Source organism: Tremella mesenterica (genome assembly GCF_000271645.1).
Source record: "Tremella mesenterica DSM 1558 unplaced genomic scaffold TREMEscaffold_3, whole genome shotgun sequence".
In the NCBI taxonomy this organism is placed as follows: domain Eukaryota; kingdom Fungi; phylum Basidiomycota; class Tremellomycetes; order Tremellales; family Tremellaceae; genus Tremella; species Tremella mesenterica.
In genome coordinates, this window is record NW_006711227.1 from 392,786 (window position 1) to 405,187 (window position 12,402).

Below are 12,402 nucleotides of genomic sequence, written 5' to 3' on the forward strand. Positions count from 1 at the left end.
CTTTGCTCAGGCAAGTTGACCTTGTTCGTTCCCGTTCAAGCAGCGGCTCACTAAAAGAGCTCACAATATCTCGTCATGAGGCTACGGATCTTCTCAGGCAGGCAGATGAAGCGAGAGGTATGTCCTCGTCAAGTCGTCAGCCGGTGCTTGTCTGACGTCTTTGCAGCAGGACCGTCTCACACACACGTCGTTGTAGACCCTTCGACCTCCAAAGACATTCGACAGCATGTACATGCGCTCACAGCTTCCGAACTCCTTTCCACCGCATCTCCCCGTTGCTTCTCCACATTCTCCAGTGCACTCGACGGACTGATAGAGAGGTCCCTGACTGGGTCCTTTTCTGAAAATGGCAACGCCGATGGGGAGGGACGTAGGCTGGCCAAGCGGGGAAGGCATCACGGCGCGATCAGTCCAGGTATGGTAGTGGAAATATCTGGTCCCCCCGGGGGCGGTAAGACGGTCCTATCGATAGCTCTCGTGTTGAGTGCTCGGATTGGGGCACTGGAAACTTCGGCGGCGCCATCAGGACAATTTGGTCAGACCAAAGGAGAGGTACTCATCATAGGTTCGTCTACACATTGGCGAGACTACTTCTTCGCTCATATCTCGCAGACACCGAGGGTTCTATAACTCCCGAGCGGCTACTCCACGCGGCTCAGGCGGCTGTTCGTGCTTCAGAAAGTGAGCTTGGCCCATCAACGTACCAACCTCTTTGCTGATCCGAACAGTCTCACCTGTCTCAATCCTCGACGGTATTCATTTAATCCGGGTAGCGACACAAGTACAGATGGTAGCTTTGTTACACACTCTGGACGAGTGGTTGGACAGTCATCCAGCTGTACGATGGTTATATTCGATCCATGCTTTCACTCTGACCACCAGACCGAACTCGTCGTCTTTGACACTCTCAGTTTTCACTTTCGACATCCAGGTTTAGACCTCGGCGTCAAAAGACGTCTCATGGAACTGGCCAAACAAGAGATAGCTCGAGCGTCGACTATGCACGGCTGCGCGGTGAGCGAAATGGTCCACTTGTTGAGATACGGCTGACGAGCAGGTGGTGGTCAATAACCAGCTGGCTACCAAGCTTTTGACCGCCGAGAATAAGCCGGCGAATTTTGATACGGGAGATAGAGCCGTTTTAATGCCTCAGCTAGGTGATTTGAGCCCATCTTTCATTCGAGACACCGCTGAGAGCTGCAGGTGATAGCTGGGCCACTTCCAAAGCTCTACGTTTAGTCCTGTTCCGAGGAGGCCTAAATGACGATCAACGTCATGCTCACGCTTCAACCGCAGACGGTCACGGCCATGTGCCGTGGGTCAAATTTGACATTGACGTGAGCTCGCATATCTTTCAACAGCACAACTGACGAATGGCAGCTAGATGGTCTGCCTTGTGACACGCACGACTCTTTATAAGCTGGATTACTCGTCCATAACTCCACTTCATGCATTTAGATTTTGGCAATGCTATCAATATCCAGAGGGACGAGCAAGACTTGTATCATACGCCCGGATCAACCGAGTCTGATCTTGGTTGTTCGTTTCGGTCTGGCTGAACGCAAATCCACGCTGCCGTCGCATTCGCTGTGTTGCGCGTACCTTCTTGATCGCCTTTTGGAACCTCCCCATGTCAGCTTCATTATCGTCTAACACGAGATCACCCGCTCACTGTTCTTGTCTTGGTCGATAGTCAGAGAGATTGAACTTTTGTATTTCCTGGACGATGTGATAGGGTGTAGGATGATATGTTCGGCGATAACTGAGTTATTCAGCAAAGGATGGCCAACAGGTATCAGATGACCTACTATTTCCACACGTAGTCACGTAGCAAGCAAACGACCGGGAAGAGTACGAGGACAAACCAGAAGACGGCGATGCCCCATAGATGAGGGACGATGCCTCGATAGGCTACAGAAAAATTGGCGAGTGGGGCGATGAGAGCGTAAAGAGGGAGGGCGATCATGGTGAAAGCAAAAGATCCTGGGATCGCTGCTTCATGAGCACTTCTCATTGGAGACACATTGTAAGCTCACCTGCCAATGTGTACTTCGTCCACACGCTTATGTGATCAGCAATAATCTGGTACGGTAGACTCGACGTACTCGGACACCAACGCGGCCTTGCCGAGAACTGTCAAGAGGACAGCCAGATACAAGGTTGTCCCCCAAACCCAGAGACCCGAGTCGACACCATCCGACTGCACGTTGTTGTTGTAAAAGACGAGGCAGGAGAAGGCGAACAGGAGCTGTGGCAAATCAGCTGTGCGCAATGCGGACGAACGGGACATACGACGCTGTGATAAAAGGCATTGCCAACCCAGTAAAAGAAGGTGACTGGGGTAAAGAAATAATTCTGTTGGCCCAATTGATACAATTGCGGATACCGGTCAAGCATTCTCGCACTGACAAACTGATCAAAGATGCCAATGACAAGAGGTGGAAGGATGGTGAAGATGACGTTGTAGTATGACATGGACCAGCCCTCAAAGGAGATCTGCCCAGAAAAGTCATTGAACCAGGAGTACTGCAAGTGTCAATAGCATCAGGTAAGAAAATAGTGACGTACCCAGAACAGCGTCAGCGCAAACGTGATATTTTTGTAGAACGAATCTAGACATCAGCACTCTGCGCCGATAGGGAAGACAAGACCTTACAGAGGATGAGCTTAGATAGGCGCTGATAACTCCATGCTCCGTGCACCAGGAGTAATTTCCGAAGGAATCGAAACTGCGAGATGGCCACATCAGCAGAACGGGCCGCTTGCAACCCCTGCTAGGTAAGCCAAGGGATAATGCCCCCACGTCAAGCAGGCTCACCTCAACGCCAGATATACCCACCCCGACATGAGCGGCCTGTATCATGCTGACATCATTTGCACCGTCGCCGATGGCCAGAAGAGGGGCTTTTGTATTTCTCTTGACTAGCTTCACCACTAGCGCCTTTTGGAGGGGGGACACTCGACCTGTTCAGATTAGCCAGTGCTCGAACGCAACCGATCGACTGACAGCACACTACAGCCTGGAGCATCAGCTACAGACTGCCGAAGGAGGAAAACCGCACCTTGCACATCACCGCCAACTCTAAGAACACATCGGCACAATCACGCTCCAAAGCGTAGGTCAAGCTCTTCCCATCTACAGCTGAGCCAGAATCCAATGGACGGTGTCATGTCAGCTTACCAATGATCAAAGCCAACTCTTCCACATCTCCGCCGAGTCGTTGATTTTTGATGGCAAAAAGCCGCCTGTTCAACAGCTCACTGGTCTCCGATGCGGTGTCTGTGTTGATTATCACCTGCGCATGAGTCGCCGCTCGGGACTCGTGGGTTCCGACTCACTAGGTTCATTGACTCTGTAATCAATCGACATGATAGGCCGATGTTGATGGCGGTCTCTTGCCTGTCGCCGGTCAGGATCCAGATCTGATCAAGGTTCAGCTACCTTCAGTGAACAGACATGGCACGCACTTTGATCCCTGCCTGTTGCAGGGTGTGGATGGCATCTGGCACCCCGTCTTGAAGTCTATCCTCGATCGCTGTCGCCCCTAGCAGTTGGAGATTCTGCTCAATCACTTCGGCTGCCTTATCGAGGGCTTCAGCACGCCCAGATAGCTGAGCGGCGGCCTGGTCGTACATGACAGACCACTTGCCATACTCATCGGACGATATTTCACGATAAGCAAGACACAGAGTGCGGAGCCCCTCGGTTGCATAGTCCTGTGCATCAGACATAATTCTGGCCGCAGGTACAGAACTGACCTCCAGATGTGAGAGAGTGGTTTCCGTATTCAGCTGATTCGGTGCGAGTCTCTCGAAGATCACTGTATCAGCGCCTTTGGTATACAGCTTTATTGTCCCGTCCGGTCCGCGAACCACAGTGGACATTCGTTTCCGGGTAGAGTTAAACTCGCACACGTTGAGTATCTCGAATTCCTGCGAACGTCCAGCGATGTCGACGAAGACCGACTTGGGTTTCCGAGTCTGGAAGGTGAGATCTTGACCGTTATCGTGATGAAGACTCACATGAAATCGATAGCCAAGCAGCTCGGCTCCTTGTACCAAAGCGGCTTCGTCCGGGCTGGACGCTTGATAGACCATCTTCTCCTCTTTGATCTCTGGAATGACGGTATGGCATACGGCCAGTAGTGATAGGCTGATAGTCAGCATCACCGTTCTGCGCGTTCACCGCCACCCACAATTCTCGGACGGTGTTCCCTTCCTGATCATTGGCCACGGCCTTCTGTCGGAGAATCTCGAAAGTTTGTTGACCTTGCTCCCGTTTGGCATCGTCCACTACCTGAGCATACATCGTTCCGAAGACACTGCACTCCCTGAACTCCATTTCGTTGCACGTCAACGTGCCTGTCTTGTCTGAAAAGATGTATGCAATCTGGCCCAGTTCCTCAACGAGTGAAGAGGTCCGACAGAGAGCCGGTGTGTCGGTTGGGGAATAGTACATATCGAGATCCGAGTTGATCAAAGAAGCTTGCCAGAACTTGACAACCTCGATTGTCATGATGAGGCTGTGTGCATCAACTATGACCAACGGTCCCCCTACTCAGCAAACTCACGATATCGGGATCAGATTGTTATAAAGGATTATAAAGGTCAGGATGTCTGTTTGATCAGCCTAAAGTTATTTGTAGTTTCAACGACTTGCCCTCCACAAACTGTCGTGCTGATGTAATCAGCGAGAGACGACGACAGCCACGGATTCAACTCACCTTTGTTGGGACTGTCCGCCTCGAGATCCAGATACCAAGTCTGTTTTGAGAGGAACCACTGCCGTATCAGTGACCGTTAGATGTCACACTCGAAACTCACGGAACGAATGCAGTTGCCTATGGTGGACACAAGCGACAGGATCAGAAGGAGAATGAAGAGGTACAGAATCTGCATGTTGACCTGCCGCTCCACAGCCGTCCGCTTGACTGGTGCCTCTCTGACCGTCAACGACCACGAGTCGGAATGACAAAACGGCTCACGTGGCATTGCGCATGAGTTTGGTTTCATGCCCAGCATTCGCGACTACTCCATACACCCACGCTGTATTGCGCAGTTGAGCTCCTCGCAGTAACATCTGATTGGGTCCGACCGGAATCTTGGTTGGAGCCGCACCTGGCAGGGCCGAGGAAAGATGGAATGTGCCGTCATAGGTATACAACGAGGAGTTTGGAGGTTCGGACAGCAGATGCCCTCGCAACATTGACACGGCGTGAGGATTTGTCAACGCCGCAGTCGATGGATGAGCCTGCTTGATCTTCAAGTTAGTCTCACTGAAGAAGTCAGCCGGGCACACGAGACCAGAGATTCCCGTACCCATCCAAGTTTGCCGTTTCAATGTAGCAAAGTCCGTCAGGCTCGCTGCTGCTCAAGAGTACCATATCGGCTGGTATGAAGTCGTTGACGTCCAGCCTGACGATATCACCGACTCGGATCCTGCGCCATGTTCGTCGTTCGAATTGCTGACCGACAAGAACTTGAGTTTGATTGTTGTTGAGAGAACTATCGGAACGATGTCGTTTCTGTGTTAGTCAGCCAGCAGTGATGTGTCACATCAAGAAAAGGCTGACGATATCTTCCTGAATTTCCTTGAAAGCACTAGCTATCAGAACGACTGCTAGGGGTACGATAGTCGTGTAGCGACCGGTTGGAGAGACATTTGGGACTTGCTGAATGATGGCTATGTCACATATGAGCACGGCATCTACCACCGGAAGACGCTATTTCATACCAGTGAAGAGAAAGAAGAGATTTGCTGAGCGAGAAAATTCGGCTGCACATCAACGCGTGAGGAGTAGATGCGTGTGACTGGCTTACAAAAGAGAAATTTAGGCAGGAATGTGATGGGTCCGTATTTGCCAGTGGAGACGGAATTCTTCTCGTAGGACTTGAGTCGATTTGCCTCAGGATCATTCAAAGTCACCTCTCGTGGCATGCCCTCAAATTTACTCTTCCTCCGCAGTAATCTATTCACACCAAAGGTCCAGTCAATGTCGGTGAGATGATCCTCTCTGAATGCAGCCCATCTACTTCTTCGGCGTCGAGCATACGGCCCCGTACCAGGAGCCGTAAAAGCATATGCCGAGGGTCCGCTTTCGTCGTCATCAAAAGGGTCGACACCATTGGAGTAGCCCTTGGTCGAAGGGTGGTACTGCTTATCATCGATAGGCCCGGAGAATCCAGCCGGAACAGCGCCGGACTGAGCCAAGGGCAGAGAAGATTCCTCAATTGAAGGAATGGATCGGCTGAAGGGTCGGGAAACGCTGACGGTGGAAGTGGACTCTTCGGGAGCGAGATAGCCAGAGCTGTGTCCGGAGATGCCGTATTCATCGTCGCTATATACATCAGCGAAGAAGACCTTGGGGAGAAGTTAGCAGTCGATGACGATGGCATGACACTCACTCATCGAAAAAGGGATCCAGTCCTAGCTGTCGGCTGGCGTCTCTTGAATTCGATCCGGAGGGATGATCACCGTATGACACACCTGGATCAGGGGAATGTTGAGGATCGAGAAACGATGGTAGACTGTCACCAAAGGGATCGGTTTGAAAAGCAGGAGCCCGATGAGAGGGACGAGGTTGCGGCTGAACAAGGTCATCGAACGGACTTTGAGATGACATGACGAAGTAGGGGGGGCTGGGTCGACTGAGTGGGGGATGTCAAGCTGAAAGAAAGGGGGGGGGGGGGGAGGGGGGGATGGGGGGATGGGGGTGGACGTTCGCGGGCTTGCCTGCGATGAAGCGGACCAAGTCAGAATACAACTACTTAGTGATAGCTCAGAGTACCATCGACAAGGGGTAAGGTTAATGTCACCGAGGTGGTCAAGTCTACGGTCACCATGCAAGTTGGGGCAGAGTAGGGGGAGACATGACAGGATAGGCGGGCACCTTTGCTTGACGAGCCTAACACTGGCAGACTCACGTGACTGTCGAGCTTCCGTCGGAAACCCACGCCTGTCAACAAACCCCATCTCACTTTGTCGCTTCGTCGCATGTTGTTGTCCCGTCGCTCTACCTTTGTCCCCGTACGCACCACTTCACTGCCATCGCTCACACTCAGCTACCCCCGTTCATATCAGACCTTCCCTCTCCACCATCGCTTTTTCTCCCGTATACCGCCTCGTCCCTCGATTCGTTCACTCTTCCTTTCATCTCGGGTCGCCATGTCTAGCGAGAGCGAGGCTCGAGACGATTTCCACTTGGATGATGACAGTGGCTCGGACGGTTTTGTTGTTCCTGTCAAGGGTAAGAAGAACGCTGCTCCTGTCAAGAAGGCCGTTGCATCTTCCTCGAAGATCACCAAGGCAAGTCGCTCTTGGCGCCTGTAGTTGTAACTAGGCTGACGTTCGTCCAGCCTGCCACCTCAAAGAAACCCGCCCCCAAGAAGGCGCCTCTGGCCACAAAAAAACATGCGCCCAACGATTCCATCTCCGAAGATGACTTCCCCGGCTCTTCTCCAGCCAAGACAGTAGCTCCAGCCAGAGCTTCGTCCGACGCAATGGATGTCGACGAGATAGATGAGGGTCCTACGGGGGCCAAGAGAAGTGCGTCGGATATGTATCAGAAGGCAAGTCGTTTACAAACACCTACTCCACCGATTGACAAGTGTAGCTGTCTCAGCTGGAACACGTCCTCAAGAGGCCGGACTCTTACATCGGCTCTGTAGAGGCTATCACACAGATGATGTGGGTTCTCAATGCAGAGACAAAAACTATGGTATTTCGGTGAGCCGAGGTCTGAATGTGTATGACTTCCGACTGATCCTTGAGGAATACAACATTTGTGCCTGGATTCTTCAAGATCTTCGACGAGATCCTTGTGAATGCGGCCGACAACAAGGTGAGAGTTCGAAGGAGGCGCTTGTGGCTGACGCTGTCAGATCAATGACGCTACGATGGACACCATCAAGATCCACATAGACCGTGAAAAGAATCAGATTAGTGTACATAATAATGGTCGGGGTATACCTATTGAAATGCACAAGAAGGAGGGCATCATGATCCCGGAGTTGATATTTGGTCATCTGTAAGCCCCCCTCTCCTCAAATACCGTGAGGATATCGAGATTGACCTATTAGTCTTACGTCGAGCAACTACGATGATGACCAGAAAAAGCTTACCGGTGGACGTAATGGGTATGGTGCCAAACTGGCAAACATTTACTCGCTCGAGTTCAGTAAGTGCTCCACATTTTCAAGGTGGCCACTTGTCTTATCGCTACAGTCGTAGAAACGGCGGATAAAACGAATGGAAAGAAATACAAACAGGTTTTCAGTCACAACATGGGCAAGAAATCTCCGCCAAAGGTACAGCCGTGAGACAACATAGCCCTGCTGAACGTTTAGATCACCGACAACAAGAAGGGCGAAGAGTATACTCGAATCACGTTTACCCCTGACCTGAAGCGGTTCGGCATGAACGGTATTGATGATGATACCTACGCTCTCCTGACAAAGCGAGTGTACGATGTGGCAGGGACCGTCAAAGATATTAAAGTTTATCTCAACGACGAACGGCTGAAGATAAAAGGGTTTAAGCAGGTTAGCCGCACGGTTGGCGGCGAGAAAGCGGCTGACGAGTCAGTACGTGGAAATGTATCTGAACGCGTCCACGCAGGCCATATCTGACGCTGCTGGTGGCGCAGCGGTACCAAAGCCCACCATCATATATGAATCTCCAAACAAGAGATGGGAGGTGGCCTTCGCCCTCTCAGACGGGGAATATCGACATGTCTCCTTCGCCAATTCAATTTCGACCATCAAAGGTGGCACGCACGTTGACATGATCTCAACTCAACTCGCCAACAAGCTGTGCGTATACATACTTGAGGTCGAGAGGAAGCGCTGACGCACAGTATGGATCAAATAAAGAAGAAAAATAAAGCTGCTCCGGTCAAGGCCTTTCAAATAAAAAATCATATGTGGATCTTCGTAAACGCCTTGGTTGAAAACCCCGCCTTCGACTCCCAGACAAAGGAGACTCTCACGCTCAAAAGTTCCGCTTTCGGTAGTCGCTGCGAGCTGTCCGAAGACTTTGTGAAAAAAGGTAAGTCGTCCACCGATGGAAATCACTCATGAGCAGTCTCAAAGTCCGGTATCATTGACAACGTCCTCAACTGGGCCAAGTTCAAGCAAGATCAGATATTGAAGAAGTCCGACGGCGCAAAACGCTCCCGGTGAGTGACGGCCCGCCGATGTTGCTAATTCTCAGTATTTCGGGCATTGTCAAGTTGGAAGATGCCAACAATGCGGGAGGCCGCAACGCCAGTCGGTGCACCTTGATTCTCACCGAAGGAGATTCCGCCAAAGCTCTCGCCGTTTCCGGTCTTGGTGTCGTCGGTCGCGATGACTATGGGGTGTTCCCGCTTCGAGGTAAACTTCTCAACGTTCGCGAAGCAGGTCATGATCAAATCGTGAAAAATGTTGAGATACAACATATCAAGCAGATTCTCGGTCTGAAACACAATCAAGATTATCTTTCTACCGACAGTCTGAGATACGGACATGTCATGATCATGACAGATCAAGTGAGCGCTTCGGATCTACTCTGTAAATAGGATGCTGATCTCTAGGATCATGATGGCTCGCACATCAAAGGACTTATCATCAACTTCCTGGATCACTTCTACCCGTCTTTGCTTCGCATCCCCGATTTTCTTGTCGAATTCATCACTCCCATCGTCAAGGTGACCAAAGGCAAACAGGAGATGAGTTTCTATACTATGCCACAATATGAAGAATGGAAAGCAGCACACAATGACGGGCGCGGGTGGGACGCCAAATATTACAAAGGTCTCGGTACCAGCACCTCGGCCGACGCGAAAAAATACTTTTCGGCTCTGGAAAGACATCGACTAGCCTTCGAGACGATGAAAAACGAAGACCGAGCTCTCATTGATATGGCATTCAATAAGAAGAAAGCGGATGATCGGAAGGAATGGCTCAGGCAGTTCAAACCGGGCACTTTCCTAGATCATGATGTCCACACTGTCCCAATCTCAGACTTTGTCAACAAGGAACTCATCCTCTTTTCAATGGCGGACAACATCCGATCGATCCCCTCGGTGGCCGATGGTCTCAAGCCCGGACAGCGCAAAGTCCTCTTTGGCTGCTTCAAACGAAATCTGACAAAAGAGATCAAGGTGGCTCAGTTAGCAGGATACGTCTCTGAGAAGACTGCGTATCACCACGGGGAGCAATCGTTGACCTCCACAATCGTCGGGCTCGCTCAAAACTTCGTGGGAAGTAACAATATCAATTTGCTTGCACCCAACGGTCAATTCGGGACCCGTATCGCTGGCGGTAAGGATGCTGCCAGCGCTCGTTACATCTACACGGAAATTCCTCGAATGACCCGAGCAATCTTTCACTCCGCCGACGACGGTCTCTTGGACTATATGCTCGAGGATGGTATGGGTATCGAACCTGATTACTACCTGCCCGTAGTCCCGTTGGTTCTTATCAATGGTGCTGACGGTATTGGGACCGGTTGGTCTACGTCCATTCCAAATTACAATCCTGTCGATATCGTCAATAACTTGCGTAAAATGATGCGAGGTGAAGAACCGGAACGTATGAATCCCTGGTTCCGAGGATTCAGGGGCAGCATCGAACGAGTGGAGCAAGATAAGTACAAAGTCAGCGGGATTATCGAAAAAGTAAACAACAACACGCTGGAGATTACAGAGCTTCCGATACGCAAATGGACGCAAGACTTCAAGGAGATGTTAGAAGAGATGACTACGGGCACGGACAAGGTGCCTAGCACAGTGAAGGATTATGAGGAGCATCATACCGACACCACCGTCCACTTCCGTTTGCATCTCGCTGATAATCATATGAGAGCAGCCGAGGAGGAGGGTTTCGAGAAGAGATTTAAGATGTCGACCACCATCAGTACGAGCAACATGGTATGCTTTGACATGAACGGCAAGATTAAAAAATACTCCTCTGCCGAAGAGATATTGTCAGACTTCTTCCATAAGCGCCTCGAATTCTACGCGCTCCGTAAGGTGAGTTTCTTGACATGTATACATCTCTCGCTGATAAGCAGCAACATCTTGCCGACGAGCTCAATAGACAATTCGAGAAACTCTCCAATCAAGCGCGTTTCGTACAGATGATCATCAGCAAGGAGTTGTCAGTCTCGAACAAGAAGAAGGCGGTTCTCGTAGCCGAATTGCGTACCCTCAACTTCAAACCCTTCCCCAAGGGCAAGAAGAAGGACGAGGGTGAAGTTGAACCCAATCTGGAAGAGGAAGATGAGGGGCAAGCTAGCGATTATGATTATCTGCTCGGCATGGCGATCTGGAGCTTGACGGCAGAAAAGGTGGAGAAGCTCCTGGCTGAGAGAGACGGCAAGGAACAGGAGCTGATCGAATTGTTAAAGTTGTCGGCTCAGAATCTATGGGACCGAGATTTGGACAAATTTCTGTCCGAGTGGGAAAGCTTGCTCTTGGACGATGTCTCAGCTGCGAAGACCAACAAGCCCAAGACGAAAGCTGCTCTCAAAGTGGCGGAGAAGAAGAAACGGAGGGCCAACGGGGAGGACTCGGATGAATCTGATTCGTTCATGCCGACCAAGGCTAAGCCCAAGCCAAAGCCAAAAGCGAAAGCCTCGCCAGTCAAGGTCTCGCCTTTGAAGAGAGAGAGGTCAGTCTGAATCAGATCATGTATTGTCCTGCCATAACTGACTTCAGTGCACACTTATCTGCTGGTGATGAACCGCCTGCCAAGAAGGCCCCTTCCTCAAAGCCAGCGGTCAAAACCAAGCCCAAGCCTAAGATCATCCACGACGAGGATTCTGATGATGAAAGTGAGTGACATGATCAACTGTCCAGGATCTTAGTGTTTACATATTCAGTATATAACATACCTGCTCCCAAGGCCTCGAGTTCGAAAGCAAAGATCCCCCTGGACGACGAGGATGAGTCTGACATTGAGGTGATGTCGCCTCCGAAGGCGGTCAAAAGCAAGCCCGCTCCCAGAGCTACGACCAAAAGTAAGAAGGCCGACTCGGACTTTGATGAGGACGACTCGTGAGTCATGTCCTCTGCTCACATGTCAACCGCTGACCGGAACAGGGATGACTTTGTACCGGCACCTAGGGCGGCACCGAGGACAGGCAGAGGGGCGACGAAGAAGACAGCCTACGTGGAGATGTCTGACGACGAGGACGATTAGATGCAGCTGCGAGCCGAGTGTGACATGGCTATCTAACGACTGTACATATAGGCTCCATGATTGTGATGCTATGCTATCCGAAGTGCAATGCTCGCTCAAGCTGCTTACAGATGCGTACTAGTTGCAGCATGCAGCACGAGTGGAGTACGAGTAGAGTACGAGTAGAGTACGAGTACGAGTAGAGTACTACTGGTGCCCATGTGGGGCTCCGCCACCCAA

The 12,402-nt window shown here is 51.0% G+C and overlaps 3 protein-coding genes across 3 annotated transcripts; 2 read left to right on the forward strand and 1 right to left on the reverse strand.

Annotated features, from left to right (window-relative positions):
- Positions 1-105: 105 nt before the first annotated feature.
- On the forward strand, positions 106-1,472 carry TREMEDRAFT_43150 (uncharacterized protein; the record flags this gene model as incomplete). The annotated part of the gene is made up of 7 exons (XM_007003277.1): positions 106-565; positions 613-681; positions 729-838; positions 883-1,014; positions 1,058-1,157; positions 1,204-1,337; positions 1,381-1,472. The coding sequence occupies 7 exons, from the start codon at positions 106-108 to the stop codon at positions 1,417-1,419; spliced, it is 1,044 nt and encodes a 347-aa protein (XP_007003339.1). The 3' UTR covers positions 1,420-1,472.
- Positions 1,434-6,623, reverse strand: TREMEDRAFT_43152 (uncharacterized protein; the record flags this gene model as incomplete). Its single annotated transcript, XM_007003278.1, has 27 exons — positions 1,434-1,624; positions 1,673-1,762; positions 1,809-1,992; positions 2,037-2,062; positions 2,106-2,248; positions 2,293-2,526; positions 2,569-2,612; positions 2,657-2,771; positions 2,819-2,964; positions 3,008-3,020; positions 3,063-3,142; positions 3,182-3,296; positions 3,340-3,423; positions 3,469-3,717; positions 3,760-3,981; positions 4,024-4,153; positions 4,197-4,523; positions 4,572-4,630; positions 4,668-4,678; positions 4,725-4,782; positions 4,825-4,942; positions 4,986-5,276; positions 5,320-5,525; positions 5,574-5,683; positions 5,735-5,776; positions 5,821-6,338; positions 6,406-6,623. The coding sequence occupies 27 exons, from the start codon at positions 6,621-6,623 to the stop codon at positions 1,474-1,476; spliced, it is 3,984 nt and encodes a 1,327-aa protein (XP_007003340.1). The 3' UTR covers positions 1,434-1,473.
- A 561-nt stretch (positions 6,624-7,184) lies between these two features.
- TREMEDRAFT_43154 (uncharacterized protein) lies at positions 7,185-12,266 on the forward strand. Its single transcript, XM_007003279.1, has 17 exons — positions 7,185-7,306; positions 7,358-7,569; positions 7,614-7,726; positions 7,772-7,841; positions 7,882-8,027; positions 8,080-8,177; positions 8,225-8,307; positions 8,347-8,541; positions 8,585-8,811; positions 8,856-9,046; positions 9,080-9,176; positions 9,212-9,527; positions 9,573-11,012; positions 11,054-11,652; positions 11,700-11,815; positions 11,864-12,038; positions 12,084-12,266. Exons 2-17 carry the CDS (start codon positions 7,501-7,503, stop codon positions 12,181-12,183), a joined length of 4,035 nt encoding a protein of 1,344 aa, XP_007003341.1. The 5' UTR covers positions 7,185-7,306; positions 7,358-7,500; the 3' UTR covers positions 12,184-12,266.
- The last annotated feature ends 136 nt before the right edge of the window (positions 12,267-12,402 follow it).

Bases quoted from the DNA above. Each gene is read 5' to 3' on its own strand.
- TREMEDRAFT_43154 (XM_007003279.1), top strand. From the start codon at position 7,501: ATGGATGTCGACGAGATAGATGAGGGTCCTACGGGGGCCAAGAGAAGT. The intron at 7,570-7,613 runs GCAAGTCGTTTA...TGACAAGTGTAG, and splicing joins CGTCGGATATGTATCAGAAG to CTGTCTCAGCTGGAACACGT. The intron at 11,653-11,699 runs GTCAGTCTGAAT...AACTGACTTCAG, and splicing joins TCGCCTTTGAAGAGAGAGAG to TGCACACTTATCTGCTGGTG.